The sequence below is a fragment of the Lithobates pipiens genome, unplaced genomic scaffold, assembly GCF_037356315.1.
Source record: "Lithobates pipiens isolate NorthernLeopardFrog02 unplaced genomic scaffold, aLitPip1_a1.2 Scaffold_35, whole genome shotgun sequence".
NCBI lineage: Eukaryota > Metazoa > Chordata > Amphibia > Anura > Ranidae > Lithobates > Lithobates pipiens.
Genome location: NW_027507811.1, coordinates 19,159,543 through 19,183,157, shown reverse-complemented (window position 1 = coordinate 19,183,157; position 23,615 = coordinate 19,159,543). Strand labels below are relative to the sequence as shown.

Sequence of the window (23,615 nt, the reverse complement as noted above, 5' to 3'; positions counted from 1 at the left end):
GACTTTTAAACTTTTACCATACTTTACTATTTATTATGGATAAAACTATATTTATTTAATGGTCACATAAACGTAGATAATTCAATAAAAAATGTACACGCAGAAGAACTAAGTACAGATCTTCCGTGGATGTCGGCTGCAGTTTGTATTTTATTCACAAGGTGGTGAACTCACTTATTATCAGTGGAACACAGAGACAGGAAGGGATAGAAGCTACTGACAGGAAGTGATGTCATCCACAGAAAGGAAATTCATAGAGAGAGCAATGTTTGCAGGAAGTAGAGGGAGATATTCCTTCACTCGGCAGCAGAGGAGGTAATAAGAATTGTTTTACATTTATATCCAATAAGTCCTCCTCTTCCTCCATAGTCACTGAGATGTCCTTAAAATACAGCAGATTCTTTTACACTATTATCATATGTACAGAGTTACTTGTACAACTGTCCATCCAGAGCCTCTGGTTTATAGACCAGATACATCCTAAATAAGGATGAGCTCAGGCGTGTTTGCAAACAGCATGTGTAGAGCCTGCCAGGAAGTCGGCATTGCAGAACGCTAATCACAAACAGTGAGACATTGTTCCAATGCATGGCTGCATAGATTGGGAAATGTTTCACTGTCTGTGATTAGCGCGGCGCTGCACCGATTTCCTGACGGGCTCTGCGCGTGCTGTTTGTGAACACGCCTGAGCTCATCCTTAATCCTAAATATCATCCTTAATCCTAAATATAGAGCCATTTATCTTACTGTCCATCCAGAGCCTCTGGTTTATAGACCAGATACATCCTAAATATAGAGCCATTTATCCAACTGTCCACCCAGAGCCTCTGGTTTGTAGACCGGATACAGGAAGTGAAAGAAAAAAGTCCTAACTCTTCCCCAGTTATTTTGATAGGAGTTTTATTTAAAGGGAATTTACGATGTCAGAACTACGGAGGAACTTTGTGCAGACATTATTCATCCCAGTACAGTCCAGATAATTCTCAGTTTACTTTCTGTCTACAGAGAGGAGAGTCCTGTATAGATCACATGACCACATCAATAAAGATGGAGATGGGCCAAAATCACATGACTGAAAAGATATTGGACCTCACCCTGGAGATCATCTACCTGCTGATCGGAGAGGTGAGGAGGATTCTGGGAGGTCACATGACATCACTCTTATCTCTATTAATAAAACACAGACATGACCGGAGAGGTGGGGAGGATTCTGGAATGTCTGTAGTGATAATTGTTACTTTCTCTCTTTACACAGGATTATAAAGTAGTGAGAAAAATATCTGGTGATCTGTTAACACCCAGCAGCCGTCTTCACAGGACATCACCCATCACAGTGTCTCCACCTCACTGCCTGACAACAGAGGTAACCAGTGCCAAGAAGATTCTAGAAGTCACCAAGAAGATCACTGAGCTACTGACAGGAGAGGTGAGCGGTGCTGGGAATTCTGGGACATTATCCAGTAACAGACAAGGGATGTGTCTGGATGGTGACTGTATCATTGTGTGTGTCAGGTTCCTATAAGGTGTCAGGATGTCACTGTCTATTTCTCCATGGAGGAGTGGGAGTATTTAGAAGGACACAAGGATCTCTACAAGGACGTCATGATGGAGAATCAGCGGCTTCTCAATTATGTAAATATGAAAAAAAATAACCTTGATAATGAGATATTAATACTCACGCTGGAGATCGTCTGTCTACTGACTGGAGAGGTGAGGAGGATTCTGGAAGTGTTTAATCATTCTTATCTCTATTAATAAAACACATACTTGCCTTGGTAGGTGAGGAGGATTCTGATATACTATTAATTGGTGTATATTACAGGAGTTTACTGTAGTTATGAAGTTATCTAATAAAAATAATCTAGGGAGAAGTCACCGCTTGTCCACAAGACAAAGAAAAAGACAAGACTCCATCACCATGTATCCACCACCCCTCCTAACCCTACAGAAAAATAATGAGCAGAAGATTCTAGAAGTCACCAACAAGATCATTGATCTGCTGACAGGAGAGGTGAGCGGTGCTGGGAATTCTGGGACATTATCCAGTAACAGACAAGGGATGTGTCTGGATGGTGACTGTATCATTGTGTGTGTCAGGTTCCTATAAGGTGTCAGGATGTCACTGTCTATTTCTCCATGGAGGAGTGGGAGTATTTAGAAGGACACAAGGATCTCTACAAGGACGTCATGATGGACAATCAGCCGCCCCTCACATCACCGGGTAAGAGGAGACTTTATTGTAAAGGAGAGAGCAGTACTGAGGGTCCACCTAGATCCCCCATCATCTGATAAACACATAGAAACAATGTATTCAGTCAGTGTGTGTGTTTCCTACAGATGGATCCAGTAATGGGAACCCACCAGAGAGATGTCCCCGTCCTCTGTATTCCCGGGATTCCACACAGGAAGATCACACCATCTCTCATTTATATTCATGTGTATAGTCATCTAGAATGAGACTATCCCTCATCCACAAAGCTGTAAAAACAAGAAAACCCTTCTATATACAGAGGTTTCCTTTATTTAGTTACACACAAAGTTTGCTTCTCATGTACAAAATAGAGATCACTACATCCTTCTGTAAAGTATATACGGAGAAACCTTAACTGTCAACAGCAAGAACATCATCAATGTACCCACCCCACCACCCAATGTATCCTGTGTATTGTGCCCATCAATTGAAGTGGAGATACTGTACATCATATGAAAGGTCCATCTCCATTCCTCAATATAACGTCATGTTTCCAACAAATGAGGAGGAGATGCTGTATTCCATAGGAATGGTCCATTTCCATTATTCATTATGTCATCATGTTTTCCAGAAATGAGGTGGCGGAAGGTCCATCTCCTTTCTCAATTTCCATCTTGAAAATGCTTCAATATACAATTGAGAAACTGTCCAGTGCACCAAACACAACGTGCACAGTTCTATGTCTCTTCTATTCTCTCATGCAAAATTCTCTTCCAGAGATTAATAAAAATGCTCCACACCACCCGCTATCCTTCACCTTCACATCAGAGAACTGACCGTAATTCCATGACTCTTTGGTTACTAATGGGTCAATAAGAGCTTGTATCCATCAAGGGGAAGATCATCCAGGACCACCTTCTCAACATCATCCTTGACAGCATTGCGGCTCCTCCCCTTTCAATCGCTTTACAGAGCTGTTGGAGGGGCTTTCTGTCATTGACTTAATTGTATGGGCTGATTGGTGGAGAAGGTGATGACATGGCAGCCATCTTTGTTGATGTTTCAGAGTCTAGGATGGATCTGAGATGAGAAGATACCGGCAGGTATGGTATGAGATAACAGGAGATGTAGTATAGAGGTGGTGGTCCTGGATGATCTTCCCCTTGGGGGATACAAGGGTTTAATGACCCATTGGTAAGAGAGAGGTCGTAAAATTCCGGTGAGTTCTCCGATGTGAAGGTGGAGGATAGCGGGTGGTGTGGAGCACTGAGAACATTTTTATTAAACTCTGGAAGAGAATTTTGCACACGAGAACAGAAGAGACATAGCACTGTGCACTTTGTGTTTGGAGCTCTGGACACTTTCGCTTGTTTTTTATTCATTTTTTTCTATTCTAATTGCCCCCAAATCCATGCCGGAGCTCTTATGGATTATTTGGTGAAGGACCAACATATATGACTCCTGAATGGAAGGTTATAACATTTAATGGTAAATTGTTTCTCAACAGGTGGACACAATGTCCGGAATACCTCTGAGGAACATCTCATTGTATCTCCAGATTATAAAGCAGAAGATAATAACATTGTACAATATTCTCCAGGAGGAAATCCTGTTACTCCAAATATACATCCCACACCTTCCCAATTGGGGGGATCAATGGATCCCTCTAATCCTGAGGAATCTTCTGATGGATCACACACCAAGACTATAGGATCTCACAGTATAGATACTTCTATTCCCAAGGAATCTTCTTCAAGACATGAAGGAGTTCCCACAGAAGAGAGTTCATTGTCATGTTCAGTGTGTGGGAAATTGTTTGCAAAAAAATGGTCACTTCTTATGCACAAGAAAATTCACACAGGTGAGCGTCCCTATTCATGTTCAGAGTGCGGGAAATGTTTCATTTATAATAAAAACCTTCTAAAACACCAGAAAATTCACACAGGAGAACGTTCCTATTCATGTTCAGAGTGCAGGAAATGTTTCTTTCATAATAGAGACCTTGTTATACACCAGATAAGTCACACAGGTGAACGTCCCTATTCATGTTCAGAGTGCGATAAATGCTTCATTGAGAAAGGAAAACTTATTAGACACCAAAGAACTCACACAGGTGAGCGTCCCTATTCCTGTTCAGAGTGCGGGGCATGTTTCAATCAGAAATCTATCCTTGTCGCACACCAGAAGACCCACACGGGTGAGTGTCCATATTTGTGTTCAGAGTGCGGGAAATCTTTCAGTGATAAAGGAAACCTTGTAAAGCACCGGAGAATTCACACGGGTGATCGTCCATATTTGTGTTCAGATTGCGGGAAATCTTTTATTACGAATAAAGACCTTCATAAACGCCAGAGAATTCACACAGGTGAGCGTCCCTATTCATGTTCAGAGTGCGGGAAATCTTTTGCTGACAAAGGAAACCTTGGTAAGCACCAGAAAATTCATACGGATGAGCGTCCTTATTCATGTTCAGAGTGCGGGAAATCTTTCATTGAAAAAAGAGACCTCGTTTTACACCAAAGAACTCACACTGGTGAGCGTCCTTTTTCTTGTCCAGAGTGTGGGAAATGTTTCATTCGGAACCATAGTCTGCTCAGACACCAGAGAATGCACACAGGTGAACATCCTTATTCATGTTCAGAGTAAATGTTTCATTTATAAAGGAAACTTGGTCAGACACCAGAGAAGTCACACAAGCTAACAACCTTTTTCATGTACGTGATGTGTTGGGGGAGGGGCAACAATATTATTTTTCGGGTACACTTTAGTTTGGGGCGCCTGGAATTAAATTCTAATAATATGACCCACTAAACATACAGAAATGACTCGGTCCCGCACTCACACAGATCACACCATACAACTAAACTGTGCTAATACTTGGCCAGATATGACAATACATGGACAACACTTCTTATTGGTTCCCGTACATTATCGCTCTTTTGATCTTTCAGAAGAAGCCGGCTTTTCATTGGTCCATCCAAAAATTATTACACTTTATAGTTTATGTTCTTTAGTTATAGAAGATTTGATGTAGGTTTTAGCTTTGTTTTTATTGTTTGTTAATCATTAATTCTGGTTTTCTAAAATAAACAAGAACGCTCCGCACTTTCCAATACTCTGTTCTCAGATTTCTGGAATTACTATGGAGAATTTTGAGAGTCAGTCCACCGAAAAGAGATAACGCACTTCCTGCCCGTAGGCCATCATATGACATCGGGGACTTTGAGTGGAGCTATCTGGAAGATGGGTGCAGCTACAGGCGTCTTCCAGATATCTTTTTTTTTTTCCAGCCAGTGATTTCCTGAAAAGTAAAAGCAATCATAGAGGCTGTTTAGCTATTTGATTGCTTTTTTAGGTGGTAAAAGGGGACGTCCGGTGCTTCTCCCGGCTTGCCCTTGCGATGGGGGAGCCGGGTAATGAATCCGCTGGCCTCAGGGGTTTACCATTGAGCTGGCTGGCTAGGAACCATCTCTATGACCCTCGGAGGCCAGGAAGCGACGTCACTTCAAGCGCCAGCAGATGTAAACACTGCTATTGTTTTTGCTGGAAGCCTGAGATCGATTTTTTTATTTATTTTTTATCTCAGGCTTTCTAGTATAGAGGAGAGATGCGGGGACTTTTAGACCCCAGATCTCTCCATAAAGAAGATCTGTAATGCCCTATTCCTAGTACAAGGGATGTTTACATTCCTTGTAATAGAAATAAAAGTGATCAAAAATAAAATGTCAAGGGAAAGTGTAAAAATAAAATAAATATTTTTTTTTTTAAAGCAGCCCTGTCCCCTCGTGCTCGCACACAGAAGCAAACGCATAAGTAGGTCGTGCCCGTATATGTAAATGGCGTTCAAACCACACATGTGAGGTAGCATCACAAATATTAGAGCGAGAGCAATAATTCTAGCACCAGACCTCCTCTGTAACTCCAAACTGGTGACCAGTAAGAATTTGAAAAATGTAGCCTATGGAGATTTTTAAATACCGAAGTTTGGCGCCATTCCACAATTTTAAAGCGTGACATGTTAGATATCTATTTACTCAGCATAACACAATCTTTTACATTATACAAAACAATTGGGGTAAATAATGTATTTATTTTTTTTTTTATTCATTAAAGCAATATTTTTTCAACAAAATTGTGTTTGAAAAATTACTGCGCAAATACCGTGTGCCATAACAAATTGAAACAACTGCCATTTTATTTGCTAGGGTCTCTGGTAAAAAAAAATATATAACGTTTGGTGGTTCTTAGTAATTTTCTAGCAAGAAATTTATGATTTTTACACGTAGGAGAGAAATGTCAGAATTGGCCTGGGTTGGCAAGTGGTTAAAGTGGTTGTAACCCTAAAAAAAAAGATCTCTTGTTCCCTTATAGCAGATTAAACAGCACAGTGCTTGTAATCACTAATCTGTCCCACTCTAAGCTTTAAAAAATTGGTTGATCCTGCCAGTTCCTGTGTCCCCCTCTGTATGCTGACCATGGTAATCAGGGCTGCTGAGCTCTGAGTGCCGTAGTCAATTTACGTGCCTCAATCACTCGCTGCTCTCCTCTCTCCCCCCTGCCCCTGCCTGTCAACTCCTGTGTGTGTGAGCCGTTTGAACCCCCCCCCCTCTCCTGCCGCTATTAGTGACAATGTAAACATTAAAAAATGTAAATCCTGACTTTCTCACAGCCTCTCTCATTTACTGAGGCCCTAAAATCCCGGGACAGTACAAATACCCACCAAAATGACCTATTTTTGGAAAGTGTACATACAAAAGTCGTTAGTAAGACATGTGAGTTTTGTTAAAGTTGTAATTTTTTGTCCGAAATAAAATATTTTGGAAAATTAAGAAAGTTAAAAAATTTTATTTCACAAAGCTATTTCTCACTTACAGCATAGACATACCTAAAATGATACACCAAACACATTCTTCTGCTCTTCCCCAGTATGGGGGTACCACATGTGTGATACTTTTATGCTGCTTTTATGCATAGAGGGGCCCAAAATCCAAGGAGCACCATTGGGCTTTCTAGGGGCATAAATTACGCATCTATTTTCCTGACTTCTTATGACATTTAGTGAGACTCTACATTTGCAGAGCAGTAGGAACCCCAAAACTGACCCAATTTTGCAAAGTGTAAAATAACGAATATGAAATATTTTTTTTTTTTAAAACAGCTGTTAATTAACAAGATATATTTTAAACAGCATGGGCATATTTAGAAGACTCTATTCCTTTTAGGATAGTGCATATAGAAAACTTCACACAGGGGGCCCAAAATCCAAGGAGCTTTCAAGAGGCAAAAATTAGGCATCTCATTTTTTTCTACCTATCTTGTGTTTGGAGGCCCTGGAACACCAGTAGAGTAAAAAGCCCACAAAATCTCCTCAGTTTGGAGAGTAAATACCCCACAGTATTTTTGAAGAGGCAACATGAGTTTTATGAGCATTAAATTTTTCTGCCAGATGTTTTTTAAAAACACGGCAAGAAAATTGAATTCTTTTTTACACAAAGTTGTAAACGAATAAGATATTTCTCCCACACAGCATAGGCACACTTAGTATTTCTCCCAAAACACATTCTTCTAAGGATGAGCCGAACATCCCCCAGTTCAGTTCACACCAGAACCTGCGAACAGACCTAAACTTTGTGTGAACTTTAGAACCCTAGTAATATCTATGGGACTCGAACGTTCAAAATCAAAAGTGCTAATTTTAAAGGCTAATATGCAAGTTATTATCATAAAAAGTGTTTGGGGACCTGGGTCCTGCCCCTGCTTTCCCCTTGCGTCGGAGGGGGTGGGGTCAGGTGATGGGTGGCCCCACCCTCCTCAGATAAGAAGTGTCAATGACTGTTCTCTGTATTACGGGGAGCCGACAATTCATTATAGCCGCAAGTAATTTTAAATGACTTTTTTTCCTGCAGAAATTACACGTTGTGCAGGGACAGTTGTAAGCACGGGAAACGTGCGCCCCTTCACAGGCATACTATACACACCCCCCAGGTACGAAATTTAAAGGAATATTACACTTTTATTGTTTCACTTTAAGCATTATTAAAATCACTGTCCCGAAAAAACTTCAGTTTTTAAAACTTTTTTTTGCATTGATACATGTCCCCTGGGGCAGGACCCGGGTCCCCAAACACTTTTTATGACAATAACTTGCATATAAGCCTTTAAAATTAGCACTTTAGATTTCTCCCATGGACTTGTACAGGGTGTTCCACGGCTTTTCGAATTTGCCGCGAACACCCCAAATTGTTTGCCGTTTGGTGAACAGGCAGCGTTCAAGTCGAACATGAGTTTGACTCGAACTTGAAGCTCATCCCTACTCCTGAGCATGGGGACACCACATGTGTAAGACCTTTTCAGAGCCTAGGAAACTGACTTTTTCAGGGCCTAACCACGTACAGAGGCCCAAAATCCAAGGAGCATCTTCAGGTTTGCAAGGGGCATAAATTATGTATCAGATTACCTTACAACATATCACATTTTGGAGGCAGAATGACCACATTTTGGGTAAGCAAACACCAACATTTTTTTTTTCCAAGAGGCAAGGCGAGTCTTATTTATTATTTAATATTTAATTTCTTGTCACACATCCATCCTGGAGATAGTCCGGACTATCCAGAGAGATTAGCCATAGCCGCTCTTTCAGTAAACACATAAAATCCCTGTTCTGTCAGGAGAGGAGAGTATTTGGCGGGAAGGGTATTTGGTGGGAACATCCATCCTGGCGATAGACCGGACTATCCTGAGAGAGTGGCCATAGCCACTCTCAGTAAACACACAAATCCCTGTTCTGTCAGTAGAGGAGAGTATTTGGCGGGAACATCCATCCTGGCGAAAAACCGGACTATCGTGAGAGAGTGGCCATAGCCACTCTCAGTAAACACACAAATCCCTGTTCTGTCAGGAGAGGAGAGTATTTGACATGAAGGGTAGTTGGCGGGAATGCCACCCAGCGATACAAATTTCTTCATGTTACGCAGGTACACACTCTTTGCTTTCTAGGATCCATATGGCAATATGATACTCTTATCCCATTGGTAACAGACATTAGATATGAGGCTAGAGGACTGTTGGACCACTCCCCTTTAGTCCTGACATTTATTTCAGGAAAACGGTGGGGAGGGAGACATCTATGACAGAGGCAACGATTATAGTTATATGAAAAAGAGGGGAGAGATCCAATACAACCCACGGCATGTAGACCGATCTCTCTGCTTTGTACAGACGTCAAAATACTGGCGAAAGTATTAAGTAAAATAACCCTTACCTTAATCCACCCTGACCAATGTGGCTTTATCCCTGTTGGTCGACATCATTAAATATCAGGAGATTATTCTTGAATCTACAAATTCCATCAGACGAGTTGGGTTCAAGTGCCGTGCTGTCACTCAACGCTGTCAAAGCTCCTCAGGTTTGATGGACACAGATTGCTATTGTCAGCGCCATGTCGAATCTCCTGTCTATATCGAACTGTTGTCGCAACGTTTTTCGAATTCTGTTTGTTAAAACTATAACGAAAATACCCGAAATTCGGATGAAAATGAATGCACATGTCTACAAGATCAATACTACAGTATTCGGGATGTAATTAATTTACACCTATTTGGAATAATGTAAAGCTGCCAGAGCTTGAGAGGTTGGAGAATTTTTCCAATTGGAAACAGAAGGGGGTGGTTAGACTATCACAGCTATACACAGCAGGGGTCTTGAGGACATTTCAGGACTCAGAGTTGAAGGATTTGGATTCTCAAATAGAAATTTCTACCAGCATCTACAGTTAAGGCACGCATTAATAACACAGTTCAAGGAAGAGAGACAAGAATTGAGCAGTATCCTCTTATTGTAAACCTTAGTAATTGTTACTTTTCTAAAGGGGTTAACCTCAAAATCGTACCAAAATATACATCTAAAGGTATTGGAAAAAGACTCTCAGTTGTCAAGTATAGACATAAGAAGATTGTGATCTGACAGCACCACCATAACATGCCTCCATCGCTATAGTATACATACAAACAAAAATTCTGCCCATGGGACTTTAAATGAGGCTCATCACAAAATATAATTACAAAGATAGAAAATATATTATAAAGTTTGAGCTAATGAGCAGATTCCATCCTGAAAAGCTTAAAAAAATGCAACTCTGTATAAGCCACAGGACTTTTAAATGTACCATCCATTACTATTTACATTATTATGGATAAAAAATATATAGATTTAATAGTCACATAAACGTAGACAGTTCAATAAAAAAAAAACATACACACAGAAGAACTAAGTACAGATCTTCTGTGGAAAACACCCTCTGCAGTTTGTATTTTATCCACAAGGTGGTGAACTTGCGTATTGCCAGTGGAACGCAGAGACAGGAAGTGATAGAAGCTACAGACAGGAAGTGATGTCATCCACAGACAGGAAGTTCATAGAGAGAGCAAGGTTTTCTGGCAATATAGGGAGATATTCCTTCACTCGGCAACAGACGGAGGTAATAAGAATTGTTTTACATTTATATCCAGTAAGCCCCCCGTCATGTCTGTCCTCTTCCTCCATAGTCACTGAGATGACCTTTAAATACCGCAGATGCGTCTACACTATTATAATATGTACACAGTTACATATCCAACTGTCCATCCAGAGCCTCTTGTTTATAGACCAGATACATCCTAAATATAGAGACATTTATTAAAGTTTTACTCCAGAGCCTCTGGTTTGTAGATCAGACACATCCTATATATGGAGCCATGTATTCAACTGTCCATCCAGAGCCTCTGGTTTATAGACCGGATACATTCTAAATATAGAATTCTTTATCCAACTGTCCATCCAGAGCCTCTGGTTTATAGATTGGATACATCCTAAATATAGAACCATTTATCCAACTGTCCATCCAGAGTCTCTGGTTTATAGACCAGATACATCCTAAATATAGAACCATTTATCCAACTGTCCATCCAGAGCCTCTGGCTAATAGACTTTGCTAAATACTGTACAGGAAGTGAAAGAAAAGTCCTAACTCTTCCCCAGTCATTTCAAGCCTAAAATGGAAGATTTTGGCAGGAGTTGTTATTTAAAGGGAATTTAGGATGTCGGAACTCTGTGCAGACATTATTCATCCCAGTACAGTCCAGATAATTCTCAGTTTATTATCCGTCTACAGAGAGGAGAGTCCTGTATAGATCACATGACCAACCCAATGAAGATGGAGATGGGCCAAAATCACATGACTGAAAGGATATTGGACCTCACCCTGGAGATCATCTACCTGCTGACCGGAGAGGTGGGGAGGATTCTGGGAGGTCATATGACATCACTCTTATCTCTATGAATAAAACACAGACCTGACCGGAGAGGTGAGGGGGATTCTGGGAGGTCTGTAGTGATTATTGTTACTTTCTCTCTTTACACAGGATTATAAAGTAGTGAGAAAAATATCTGGTGATCTGTTAACACCCAGCAGTCGTCTTCACAGGACATCACCCATCACAGTGTCTCCACCTCACTGCCTGACAACAGAGGTAACCAGTGCCAAGAAGATTCTAGACGTTGCCAACAAGATCATTTATCTGCTGACAAGAGAGGTGAGCGGTGCTGGGAATTCTGGGACATTATCCAGTAAAAGACAAGGGATGTGTCTGGATGGTGACTGTATCATTGTGTGTGTCAGGTTCCTATAAGGTGTCAGGATGTCACTGTCTATTTCTCCATGGAGGAGTGGGAGTATTTAGAAGGACACAAGGATCTCTACAAGGACGTCATGATGGACAATCAGCCGCCCCTCACATCACCGGGTAAGAGGAGACTTTATTGTAAAGGAGAGAGCAGTACGGAGGCTCCACCTAGATCCCCCATCATCTGATAAACACATAGAAACAATGTATTCAGTCAGTGTGTGTGTTTCCTACAGATGGATCCAGTAATGGGAACCCACCAGAGAGATATCCTCATCCTTGGTATTCCTGGGATTCCACACTGGAAGATCACACCATCTCTCATTTATATTCATGTGTATATTTATCTAGAATGAGACTATCCCTCATCCACACAGCTCTAAAAACAAGAAACCCTTCTCTATACAGAGGTTTTCTTTATTTAGCTACACACAAAGTTTGCTTCTCATGTACAAAATAGAGATCGTTACATCCTTCTGTTAAGGAAATACTGAGAAAGCGCAACTGTCAACAGCAAGAACATCATTGATGTACCCACCCCACCACCCAATGTATCCTGTGTATTGTACCCAACAAATGAGGAGGAGATACTGTACACCATATGAAAGGTCCACCTCCATTCTTCATTATAATATCATGTTCCCAACAAATGAGGAGGGGATACTGTATACCATATGAAAGGTTCATCTCCATTATTCATTATGTCATCATGTTTTCCAGAAATGAGGTGGAGGAAGGTCCATCTCCTTTCTCAATTTCCAACTTGAAAAGCGCTTCAATAAACAAATAAGAAACTGTCCAGTTCTCCAAACACAACGTGCACAGTTCTATGTCTCTTCTCTCATGCAAAATTCTCAGAGATGAATAAAAATGCTCTCAGTACTCCACACCACCAGCTATCCTCCACCTTCACATCAAAGAACTCACTGTAATTCCATGACTCTTCACTTACCATTGTGTCATTTAGGATCTTGTATTCAATCAGGCGGAAGATCCTCCAGGACCACCTTATCAACATCATCATTGACAGCAGTGCGGCTTCTACCCTTTTGGTCACCTTACAGAGCTGACGGAGATGCTTTCTGTTATTTGCATTATTCTACGTGCTGATTGGTGGAGTGGCAGAAGGTGATGGCATGGCAGTCATCTTTGTTGATGTATCAGAGTCTGGGATGGACCTGATGTGAGAATATACCTGCAGGTATGGTATGAGATAACTGGAGATGTAGTATAGAGGTGGTGATCCTGGATGATCTTCCCCTTGGGGGATACAAGGGCTTCATGGGATACATGATAATGAGGATAGCGGGTGGTGTGGAGCACTGAGAACATTTTTATTAATCTCTGATGAGAACAGAAGAGACATAGCACTGTGCACTTTGTTTTTGGAGCTCTGGACACTTTTGCTTGGTTTGTATTCATATTTTTCTCTTCTAATTGCCCCCAAATCCATGCCGGAGCTCTTATAGATTATTTGGTGAAGGACCAACATATATGACTCCCGAATGGAAGATTATAACATTTAATGTTACATTTTTTCTCAACAGGTGGACACAATGTCCGGAATACCTCTGAGGAACATCTCATTGTATCTCCAGATTATAAAGCAGAAGATAATAACATTGTACAATATTCTCCAGGAGGAAATCTCGTTACTCCAAATATACATCCCAGACCTTCCCAATTGGGGGGATCAATGGATCCCTCTAATCCTGAGGAATCTTCTGATGGATCTCACACCAAGACTATAGGACCTCACAGTACAGATACTTCAATAGATCCTTCTATTCCCAAGGAATCTTCTTCGAGCCATGAAGGAGTTCCCACAGAAGAGAGTTCATTGTCTTGTTCAGAGTGCGGGAAATTGTTTACAAAAAAATGGTTACTTGTTAGGCACAAGAAAAATCACACTGGTGAGCGTCTCTATTCATCTTCAGAGTGTGGGAAATCTTTCATTCATAATGGAGACCTTCTAAGACATCAGAGAGGTCACACAAGTGAACGTCCCTATTCATGTTCAGAGTGTGGGAAATGTTTCATTAATAATAGCTACCTTGTTATACACCAGAGAAGTCACACAGGTGAACATCCCTATTCATGTTCAGTGTGTGGGAAATGCTTCAGTCACAAAGGAAAACTTATTAGACACCAAAGAATTCACACGGGTGAGCGTCCCTATTCCTGTTCCGGGGTATGTTTCAATCAGAAATCTTCCCTTGTTACAAACCAGAAAACTCACACAGGTGAGCATCCATGTTTGTGTTCAGAGTGTGGGAAATGTTTCATTGATAAAGGCAACCTTGTTAAACACCAAAGAACTCACACGGGTGAGCGTCCATATTTGTGTTCAGAGTGCGGAAAATCTTTTATTACGAAAAGAGAACTTATTAAACACCAGATAATTCACACGGGTCAGCGTCCCTATTCATGTTCAGAGTGCTGGAAATCTTTCACTTTTAAAGGAAGCCTTATCAGACACCAGAGAATTCACACGGGTGATCGTCCCTTTTCATGTTCAGAGTGCGGGAAATCTTTCACTGATAAAGGAAGCCTTGTTAAACATCAGAAAATTCACACGGGTGAGCGTCCTTATTCATGTTCAGAGTGTGAGAAATCTTTCAGAGAAAAAAGAGACCTCTTTTTACACCAAAGAATTCACACTGGTGAGCGTCCCTTTCCTTGTTCAGTGTGCTGGAAATTTTTCATTCGGAAAGGAGACCTTCTTAAACACCATAGAATTCACACGGGTGAGCGTCCATTTTCATGCCTGGAGTGTGGCAAATGTTTCAATCGGAACACTAGTCTGCTTAGACACCAGAAAATTCACACAGGTGAGCGTCCTTATTCATGTTCAGAGTGCGGGAAATCTTTCATTGATAAAGGAGACCTTGGTAAACACCAGAGAACTCACACAGGTGAGCGTCCTTATTTATGTTCAGAGTGCGGGAAATCTTTCATTGATAAAGGAGACCTTGGTAAACACCAGAGAACTCACACAGGTGAGCGTCCGTATTCATGTTCAGAGTGCGGGAAATCTTTCATTGCTAAGGGAGACCTTGTTAAACATCAGATAAGTCACACTGCTGAGCGTCCTTATTCATGTTCAGAGTGCAGAAAATGTTTCAGTCGCAAAAAATCACTTGTTAGACACCAGAAAATTCACACACACCAATAACCTTTTTCATATTCATGATGTCTTGGGGGAGGGGCAACAATATAATTTTTCAGGTACACTTTGGTTTAGGTCACCTGGAATTGAATTCTAGTAATAGAATTATTGTTTGTTAATCGCTAATTCTGATTTTCTATAATAAACAAGAACGCTCTGCACTTTCCAATGCTCTGTTCTCAGATTTCTCTAATCACTATGGAGAAGTTTGAGTCAGGCCACCCAAAAGAGACAACGTACTTCCTGCCCATAGGCCATCATATGACGTCGGTGACTTTGAGTGGAAATATCTTGATGATGGATGCAACTACAGGCGTTATTCGGATATATTTTTTTTCAGCCAGTGATTTCCTGAAAAGTAAAAGCAATCATAGCGGCTGTTTAGCCGTTTGATTGCTTATACAGGTGGCTAAAGGGAATGACCCCCTCCCTCCCGCCACCCTCCGGTGCTTCTCCCGGCTGGCCCGTGTGACCAGGGAGCTGGAGAATGGATCTTCTGGCCTCGACAGTTTACCACAGAGCTTTGCAAATAAATCATCTTTCTTCAAAATGTATTCTGCTACATTTCTTTTATGAAATAAAAAAAAACAAATCAGTGGGTATTATTTAGTCTGTGTGAAAGTCTTAAGTGTAAGAACTATGTTATCAATTTCGGAAAATTGATCAATCCTGAGGTTTTGTACAAGTACCCACCAAATTACCTATTTTTGGAAAGTGTACACCCCATAGTCTTGAGTAAAAGACATGGTGAGTTGTTTGGAAGTTTTTCATCCCAAATTTGGGGAAAATTAGATTTTATTTCACAAAGTTGTCATTTTAACAAGTTATTATCTCACTTACAGCATAGACATACTTACAATTATACACCAAAACACATTCTTTTTTGCTGCTATTATGTAAAGAGGGGCCCAAAATCCAAGGAGCACCTTTGGGCTTTCTAGGGGCATTAATTACGCATCTATTTTCCTGACTACCTATAACATTTCTTGGGGCTCTAAAGTTGCAGAACGGTGGAAACACCCCCAAACTAACCCAATTCTGCAACGTGGAAAATAAAGAAGATGAAATATAATTTTTTTACATACAGCTGTCAATTAACAAGATATATTTCAAACAGCTTTGGCATATTTAGAAGTTTCTATTCCTCTTGAACATGGGGATACCACATATAGGAAACATTTTTGCAGTCTAGTCGCATAGGGGGCACAAAATCCAAGGAGCACCTTCAAGCGGCAAAAATTAGGCATCTCAATTTTTTACTACCTATATTATGTTTGGAGGCCCTGGAACACTAGTACAGGTACACACCCTCAAAATCTGGCGAGTATAGATGGGCTGTCACATACTTTGGTTGGAGGCTGAGCTGACGAGAATCAATGGGGTGACAGAGGTCCATGGCTAAAAGAAGAACAGGAGTTGATAGCTAGGTAACAGGTAACTGCCAGAGACATTGTCATGGTGAACCAGGGTCATACATGGTAAGGCAAAGATAAGCATAGTCAGGTAGCAGGCTGAGGTCAGAACCAGGGAAGCAGGCAGATCGAGGTCCAGCAGAAAACCGGGGTCAGTACCAGGGATGCAGATAAAGAGTAGTCAGTGACAAGCTGAGGTCAATATCTAGAATCCACAGAGCAAAAGCAGGAACAGAGGTCACAGGGAAGCTGAAGAACATCCAGTGATTAGGACACCTCAAGACCTCCTTTAAATTAGCAGGAAAATGCAGAAAGAAAATGAAAATTGATTTTTTTATACAAAGTTTTCCGTGTAAGAAGATCATTCTCACAGCTTAGGCATACCTGGAATTTTACCACAAAACATATTCTACTACTCCTGACGAGTATGAGGATGTTGGGACTGATTATGTTCCGGACACTGGGGGAGATTTACTAAAACTGGAGCACTCAGAATCTGGTGCAGCTGTGCATGGTGGCCAATCAGATTTGAACTTCAGCTTGTTCAGTTAAGCTTTGACAATAAAACCTGGAAGCTGATTGGTTTTTATGCAAAGCTGCACCAGATTTTGCATCTTGAAGTTTTAATATTGTGTATCACAAAAATCAATCAAATGTATTAAAGACAGTATACTGTAATAGTTGCTTCTGTATTAGTTGTCAGATAATATAGCTTAGTGTAGCATCACCTCCTATTAGCCAAGCAAACCCAGCCTGCTGGTCGGTGGCCACCAGGAATGCTATGTTCACTGGCCAGAAAGTACAAGTGACTAAACAGAGGGTGAGCAAAAGAGTCCCTGGGGTTTCAGAAGTAGTGATGGCCGAACGGTTCGCCCGGCGGTCGTTTCGCGGCGAATTTCCGACTTTCGCCGTCCGCGGGTTCGAACGCCTTTTTCCGTCGTTCGCCCCGGCGGACTTACGTGTTTAATGTATACAAGAACTTTAACCTTTCGTGACACGTTTATCATGTGTTACAGGACAACCAATTGAGACATGACAGCTCATGGACACTTGGACATTCCCCCTAACCTATAAATACACCCGATCCGGTGGCCATTTTACATTCTTTCTTCTGTCACTGTAGGGAAAGGATCCTGTGTGGAGTAGGGACAGAGAAAACGCTAGCTATTTGGTACACAAAAGTTCTTTTCAGGACTGGTATAGGTGTTAGGTCAGCAGCCTGAGTTTCTTTTGTCAGTTTAGATAAAGGGACAGAGCGCTGTATGCTGCTATTTTAGGGACAGCTCAGCCAGATTAGTCTTTCTTCATCATCATCATCATCATCATCATTAGCTGTTACTATCAGGTCCACAAAAGAGCTGTTCCAGCTAATCGTTCCAGCCTACTCTTTTTTGCCAATTTGTATAGGGACAGGCAGGAAGCAGTGTGTCAGGCAGTGAGGATAATTTTAAAGACTTGCTGTTACTATTAGTTCCACAAAGGTTCTTTTCAGGACTGGTATCAGTGGTACGGTAATAGGCTTGTACACGTATAATATTCTTTCTTCCAAATATAGAAAGAATATTATACTTGACTGCTGCCCTTCTGCTGCAGTCTGCTAATCATTCACAACTCACTTGTTCCACAAAGCTCTTTATCAGGACTGGTAACTTGGTCTGTCTAGGGTGCTACGGTACATAGGCTTGGGTGCGGTACAGTCTGCTGTTCTGTAAGGACCGCTATCGGTCCACAATAGATAGGGTTGCCGTGCACTACTGCTGACCGCTGCCCTATACTGCAGCAGTCCTTCAGCGGTATAGGGACTGACGCACAGTCTGCTAAACACTAATACACAACCTGCTTGGTCCACAAAAGTTCTTATAAGGACTGGTAACTTGGTATAGGGTGCTACGGTACATAGGCCTGAGTGCGTTACAGTCTGCTGTTCTGTAAGGACCGCTATCGGTCCACAATACATAGGGTTGACGTGCACTACTGCTGACCGCTGCCCTATACTGCAGCAGTCCTTCAGCGGTATAGGGACTGACGCACAGTCTGCTAAACACTAACACACAACCTGCTTGGTCCACAAAAGTTCTTATAAGGACTGGTAACTTGGTATAGGGTGCTACGGTACATAGGCCTGAGTGCAGTACAGTCTGCTGTTCTGTAAGGACTGCTATCGGTCCACAATACATAGGGTTGCCGTGCACTACTGCTGACCGCTGCCCTATACTGCAGCAGTCCTTCAGCGGTATAGGGACTGACGCACAGTCTGCTAAACACTAATACACAACCTGCTTGGTCCACAAAAGTTCTTATAAGGACTGGTAACTTGGTATAGGGTGCTACGGTACATAGGCCTGAGTGCAGTACAGTCTGCTGTTCTGTAAGGACCGCTATCGGTCCACAATACATAGGGTTGCCGTGCACTACTGCTGACCGCTGCCCTATACTGCAGCAGTCCTTCATTGGTATAGGGACTGACGTACAGTCTGCTAATCACTAACACACAACCTGCTTGGTCCACAAAAGTTCTTATAAGGACTGGTAACTTGGTATAGGGTGCTACGGTACATAGGCCTGAGTGCGTTACAGTCTGCTGTTCTGTAAGGACCGCTATCGGTCCACAATACATAGGGTTGCCGTGCACTACTGCTGACCGCTGCCCTATACTGCAGCAGTCCTTCAGCGGTATAGGGACTGACGCACAGTCTGCTAAACACTAACACACAACCTGCTTGGTCCACAAAAGTTTTTATAAGGACTGGTAACTTGGTATAGGGTGCTACGGTACATAGGCCTGAGTGCAGTACAGTCTGCTGTTCTGTAAGGACCGCTATCGGTCCACAATACATAGGGTTGCCGTGCACTACTGCTGACCGCTGCCCTATACTGCAGCAGTCCTTCATTGGTATAGGGACTGACGTACAGTCTGCTAATCACTAACACACAACCTGCTTGGTCCACAAAAGTTCTTATAAGGACTGGTAACTTGGTATAGGGTGCTACGGTACATAGGCCTGAGTGCGTTACAGTCTGCTGTTCTGTAAGGACCGCTATCGGTCCACAATACATAGGGTTGCCGTGCACTACTGCTGACCGCTGCCCTATACTGCAGCAGTCCTTCATTGGTATAGGGACTGACGTACAGTCTGCTAATCACTAACACACAACCTGCTTGGTCCACAAAAGTTCTTATAAGGACTGGTAACTTGGTATAGGGTGCTACGGTACATAGGCCTGAGTGCGTTACAGTCTGCTGTTCTGTAAGGACCGCTATCGGTCCACAATACATAGGGTTGCCGTGCACTACTGCTGACCGCTGCCCTATACTGCAGCAGTCCTTCATTGGTATAGGGACTGACGTACAGTCTGCTAATCACTAACACACAACCTGCTTGGTCCACAAAAGTTCTTATAAGGACTGGTAACTTGGTATAGGGTGCTACGGTACATAGGCCTGAGTGCGTTACAGTCTGCTGTTCTGTAAGGACCGCTATCGGTCCACAATACATAGGGTTGCCGTGCACTACTGCTGACCGCTGCCCTATACTGCAGCAGTCCTTCATTGGTATAGGGACTGACGTACAGTCTGCTAATCACTAACACACAACCTGCTTGGTCCACAAAAGTTTTTATAAGGACTGGTAACTTGGTATAGGGTGCTACGGTACATAGGCCTGAGTGCAGTACAGTCTGCTGTTCTGTAAGGACCGCTATCGGTCCACAATACATAGGGTTGCCGTGCACTACTGCTGACCGCTGCCCTATACTGCAGCAGTCCTTCATTGGTATAGGGACTGACGTACAGTCTGCTAATCACTAACACACAACCTGCTTGGTCCACAAAAGTTCTTATAAGGACTGGTAACTTGGTATAGGGTGCTACGGTACATAGGCCTGAGTGCAGTACAGTCTGCTGTTCTGTAAGGACCGCTATCGGTCCACAATACATAGGGTTGCCGTGCACTACTGCTGACCGCTGCCCTATACTGCAGCAGTCCTTCATTGGTATAGGGACTGACGTACAGTCTGCTAATCACTAACACACAACCTGCTTGGTCCACAAAAGTTTTTATAAGGACTGGTAACTTGGTATAGGGTGCTACGGTACATAGGCCTGAGTGCAGTACAGTCTGCTGTTCTGTAAGGACCGCTATCGGTCCACAATACATAGGGTTGCCGTGCACTACTGCTGACCGCTGCCCTATACTGCAGCAGTCCTTCATTGGTATAGGGACTGACGTACAGTCTGCTAATCACTAACACACAACCTGCTTGGTCCACAAAAGTTCTTATAAGGACTGGTAACTTGGTATAGGGTGCTACGGTACATAGGCCTGAGTGCAGTACAGTCTGCTGTTCTGTAAGGACCGCTATCGGTCCACAATACATAGGGTTGCCGTGCACTACTGCTGACCGCTGCCCTATACTGCAGCAGTCCTTCAGCGGTATAGGGACTGACGCACAGTCTGCTAAACACTAACACACAACCTGCTTGGTCCACAAAAGTTTTTATAAGGACTGGTAACTTGGTATAGGGTGCTACGGTACATAGGCCTGAGTGCAGTACAGTCTGCTGTTCTGTAAGGACCGCTATCGGTCCACAATACATAGGGTTGCCGTGCACTACTGCTGACCGCTGCCCTATACTGCAGCAGTCCTTCATTGGTATAGGGACTGACGTACAGTCTGCTAATCACTAACACACAACCTGCTTGGTCCACAAAAGTTCTTATAAGGACTGGTAACTTGGTATAGGGTGCTACGGTACATAGGCCTGAGTGCGTTACAGTCTGCTGTTCTGTAAGGACCGCTATCGGTCCACAATACATAGGGTTGCCGTGCACTACTGCTGACCGCTGCCCTATACTGCAGCAGTCCTTCATTGGTATAGGGACTGACGTACAGTCTGCTAATCACTAACACACAACCTGCTTGGTCCACAAAAGTTCTTATAAGGACTGGTAACTTGGTATAGGGTGCTACGGTACATAGGCCTGAGTGCGTTACAGTCTGCTGTTCTGTAAGGACCGCTATCGGTCCACAATACATAGGGTTGCCGTGCACTACTGCTGACCGCTGCCCTATACTGCAGCAGTCCTTCATTGGTATAGGGACTGACGTACAGTCTGCTAATCACTAACACACAACCTGCTTGGTCCACAAAAGTTCTTATAAGGACTGGTAACTTGGTATAGGGTGCTACGGTACATAGGCCTGAGTGCGTTACAGTCTGCTGTTCTGTAAGGACCGCTATCGGTCCACAATACATAGGGTTGCCGTGCACTACTGCTGACCGCTGCCCTATACTGCAGCAGTCCTTCATTGGTATAGGGACTGACGTACAGTCTGCTAATCACTAACACACAACCTGCTTGGTCCACAAAAGTTTTTATAAGGACTGGTAACTTGGTATAGGGTGCTACGGTACATAGGCCTGAGTGCAGTACAGTCTGCTGTTCTGTAAGGACCGCTATCGGTCCACAATACATAGGGTTGCCGTGCACTACTGCTGACCGCTGCCCTATACTGCAGCAGTCCTTCATTGGTATAGGGACTGACGTACAGTCTGCTAATCACTAACACACAACCTGCTTGGTCCACAAAAGTTCTTATAAGGACTGGTAACTTGGTATAGGGTGCTACGGTACATAGGCCTGAGTGCAGTACAGTCTGCTGTTCTGTAAGGACCGCTATCGGTCCACAATACATAGGGTTGCCGTGCACTACTGCTGACCGCTGCCCTATACTGCAGCAGTCCTTCATTGGTATAGGGACTGACGTACAGTCTGCTAATCACTAACACACAACCTGCTTGGTCCACAAAAGTTTTTATAAGGACTGGTAACTTGGTATAGGGTGCTACGGTACATAGGCCTGAGTGCAGTACAGTCTGCTGTTCTGTAAGGACCGCTATCGGTCCACAATACATAGGGTTGACGTGCACTACTGCTGACCGCTGCCCTATACTGCAGCAGTCCTTCAGCGGTATAGGGACTAAGAGTTTTGTCACAGGGTGATTTAAAAAATGACAGGCAGAGGAAGAGGCAGGCCCTTCCGCAGGGGTGGTAGGGGTAGGGCAGGAGCAACAGCCTTGAGCCAAAGTGGGAAGTTGCAGAAGGTGCGTTCAATTACTTTAAAGGACGCACCAGACTTGGTTGAGTGGCTCACTCAGCCTTATTCTTCTGCACCCTCCTCATCCTCTCGATCTGCACCCTCTTCTTCACTCTCTGCTATGTGCACCCCCAAAGACACTACCACCAACAACACCACCACCACCACATACCTTCCGCTTGAGTGCAAATGGGGGCCTTCATGCTCCAGTGTTTTAATAGGGACCCCCGTATAAAAAGCATGAGGGTCAAGGACCAGTACTGGGTGGCAACGTACTTAGATCCCCGGTACAAACACAAAATGGCGGAAATGTTACCGCCGTCGCAGAGGGCTGTCAGAATGCAGCACTTCCAGGCCTTGCTTCGAGAAATGCTGCATTCTGCTTTTGCGTGCGCTGGCAGAGGAGCAATTCCCACTCCCAGAGAAGGATTTGCGGGTACCAATCCAACAGCGCCTGCAAGAAGAGGCCGGTTTGAAGATGTGTTGGTGACTTCGGATATGAGGTCATTCTTTCAGCCGACCCATCGACAGGTGTCATCCGGATCCAGCATCAGGGAACGCCTAGACCGTCAGGTGTCCGACTACATTGGGTTAACGGCCGATGTGGACGCTCTGAGGAGTGATGAACCCCTAGACTACTGGGTGGGCAGGCTTGACCTCTGGCCAGAGCTTGCCCAATTTGCAATCGAACTGTTGGCTTGCCCCTCATCCAGTGTCCTGTCCGAAAGGACGTTCAGCGCAGCAGGGGGGATTGTGACCGATAAGCGTACTCGCCTAGCTCACGACAGTGTTAACTACCTCACATTTCTAAAAATGAATGAGGCATGGATCTCGGAGGAATTCAACACATGTGATCAGTAGACCATGTATATGTCTATAAACAATTTTTGGAATCAAGCACACAGACCTTCTTAATTCATTTGGCTCACTTCCCTGACCCAAAAAAGCACACCGTACTATATGCCCCTACCCTCCTCTTTGAAGAGGTTGAGCGGTGTCATATTTCTACTGGGGCTGCTTATTATGAGGGGTTCCCACCATCCCTGTGCTGTGCTGACTTCCTCCTGGGTGTTCTTATTATGAGG

General features: G+C 43.2%; 1 protein-coding gene across 1 annotated transcript in view; it reads left to right on the top strand.

Annotated features, from left to right (window-relative positions):
- Positions 1–2,012: 2,012 nt before the first annotated feature.
- The window catches only part of LOC143955187 (uncharacterized), a 33,814-nt gene continuing 12,211 nt past the window's right edge, over positions 2,013–23,615 (top strand). The window contains 8 exon segments of the mRNA XM_077465278.1: positions 2,013–2,221; positions 3,699–4,833; positions 4,835–4,909; positions 10,571–10,667; positions 11,340–11,459; positions 11,590–11,760; positions 11,847–11,970; positions 13,398–15,019. Of these exon segments, the coding sequence (XP_077321404.1) occupies positions 2,137–2,221; positions 3,699–4,833; positions 4,835–4,909; positions 10,571–10,667; positions 11,340–11,459; positions 11,590–11,760; positions 11,847–11,970; positions 13,398–15,019 (3,429 nt within the window). The 5' untranslated portion in view covers positions 2,013–2,136.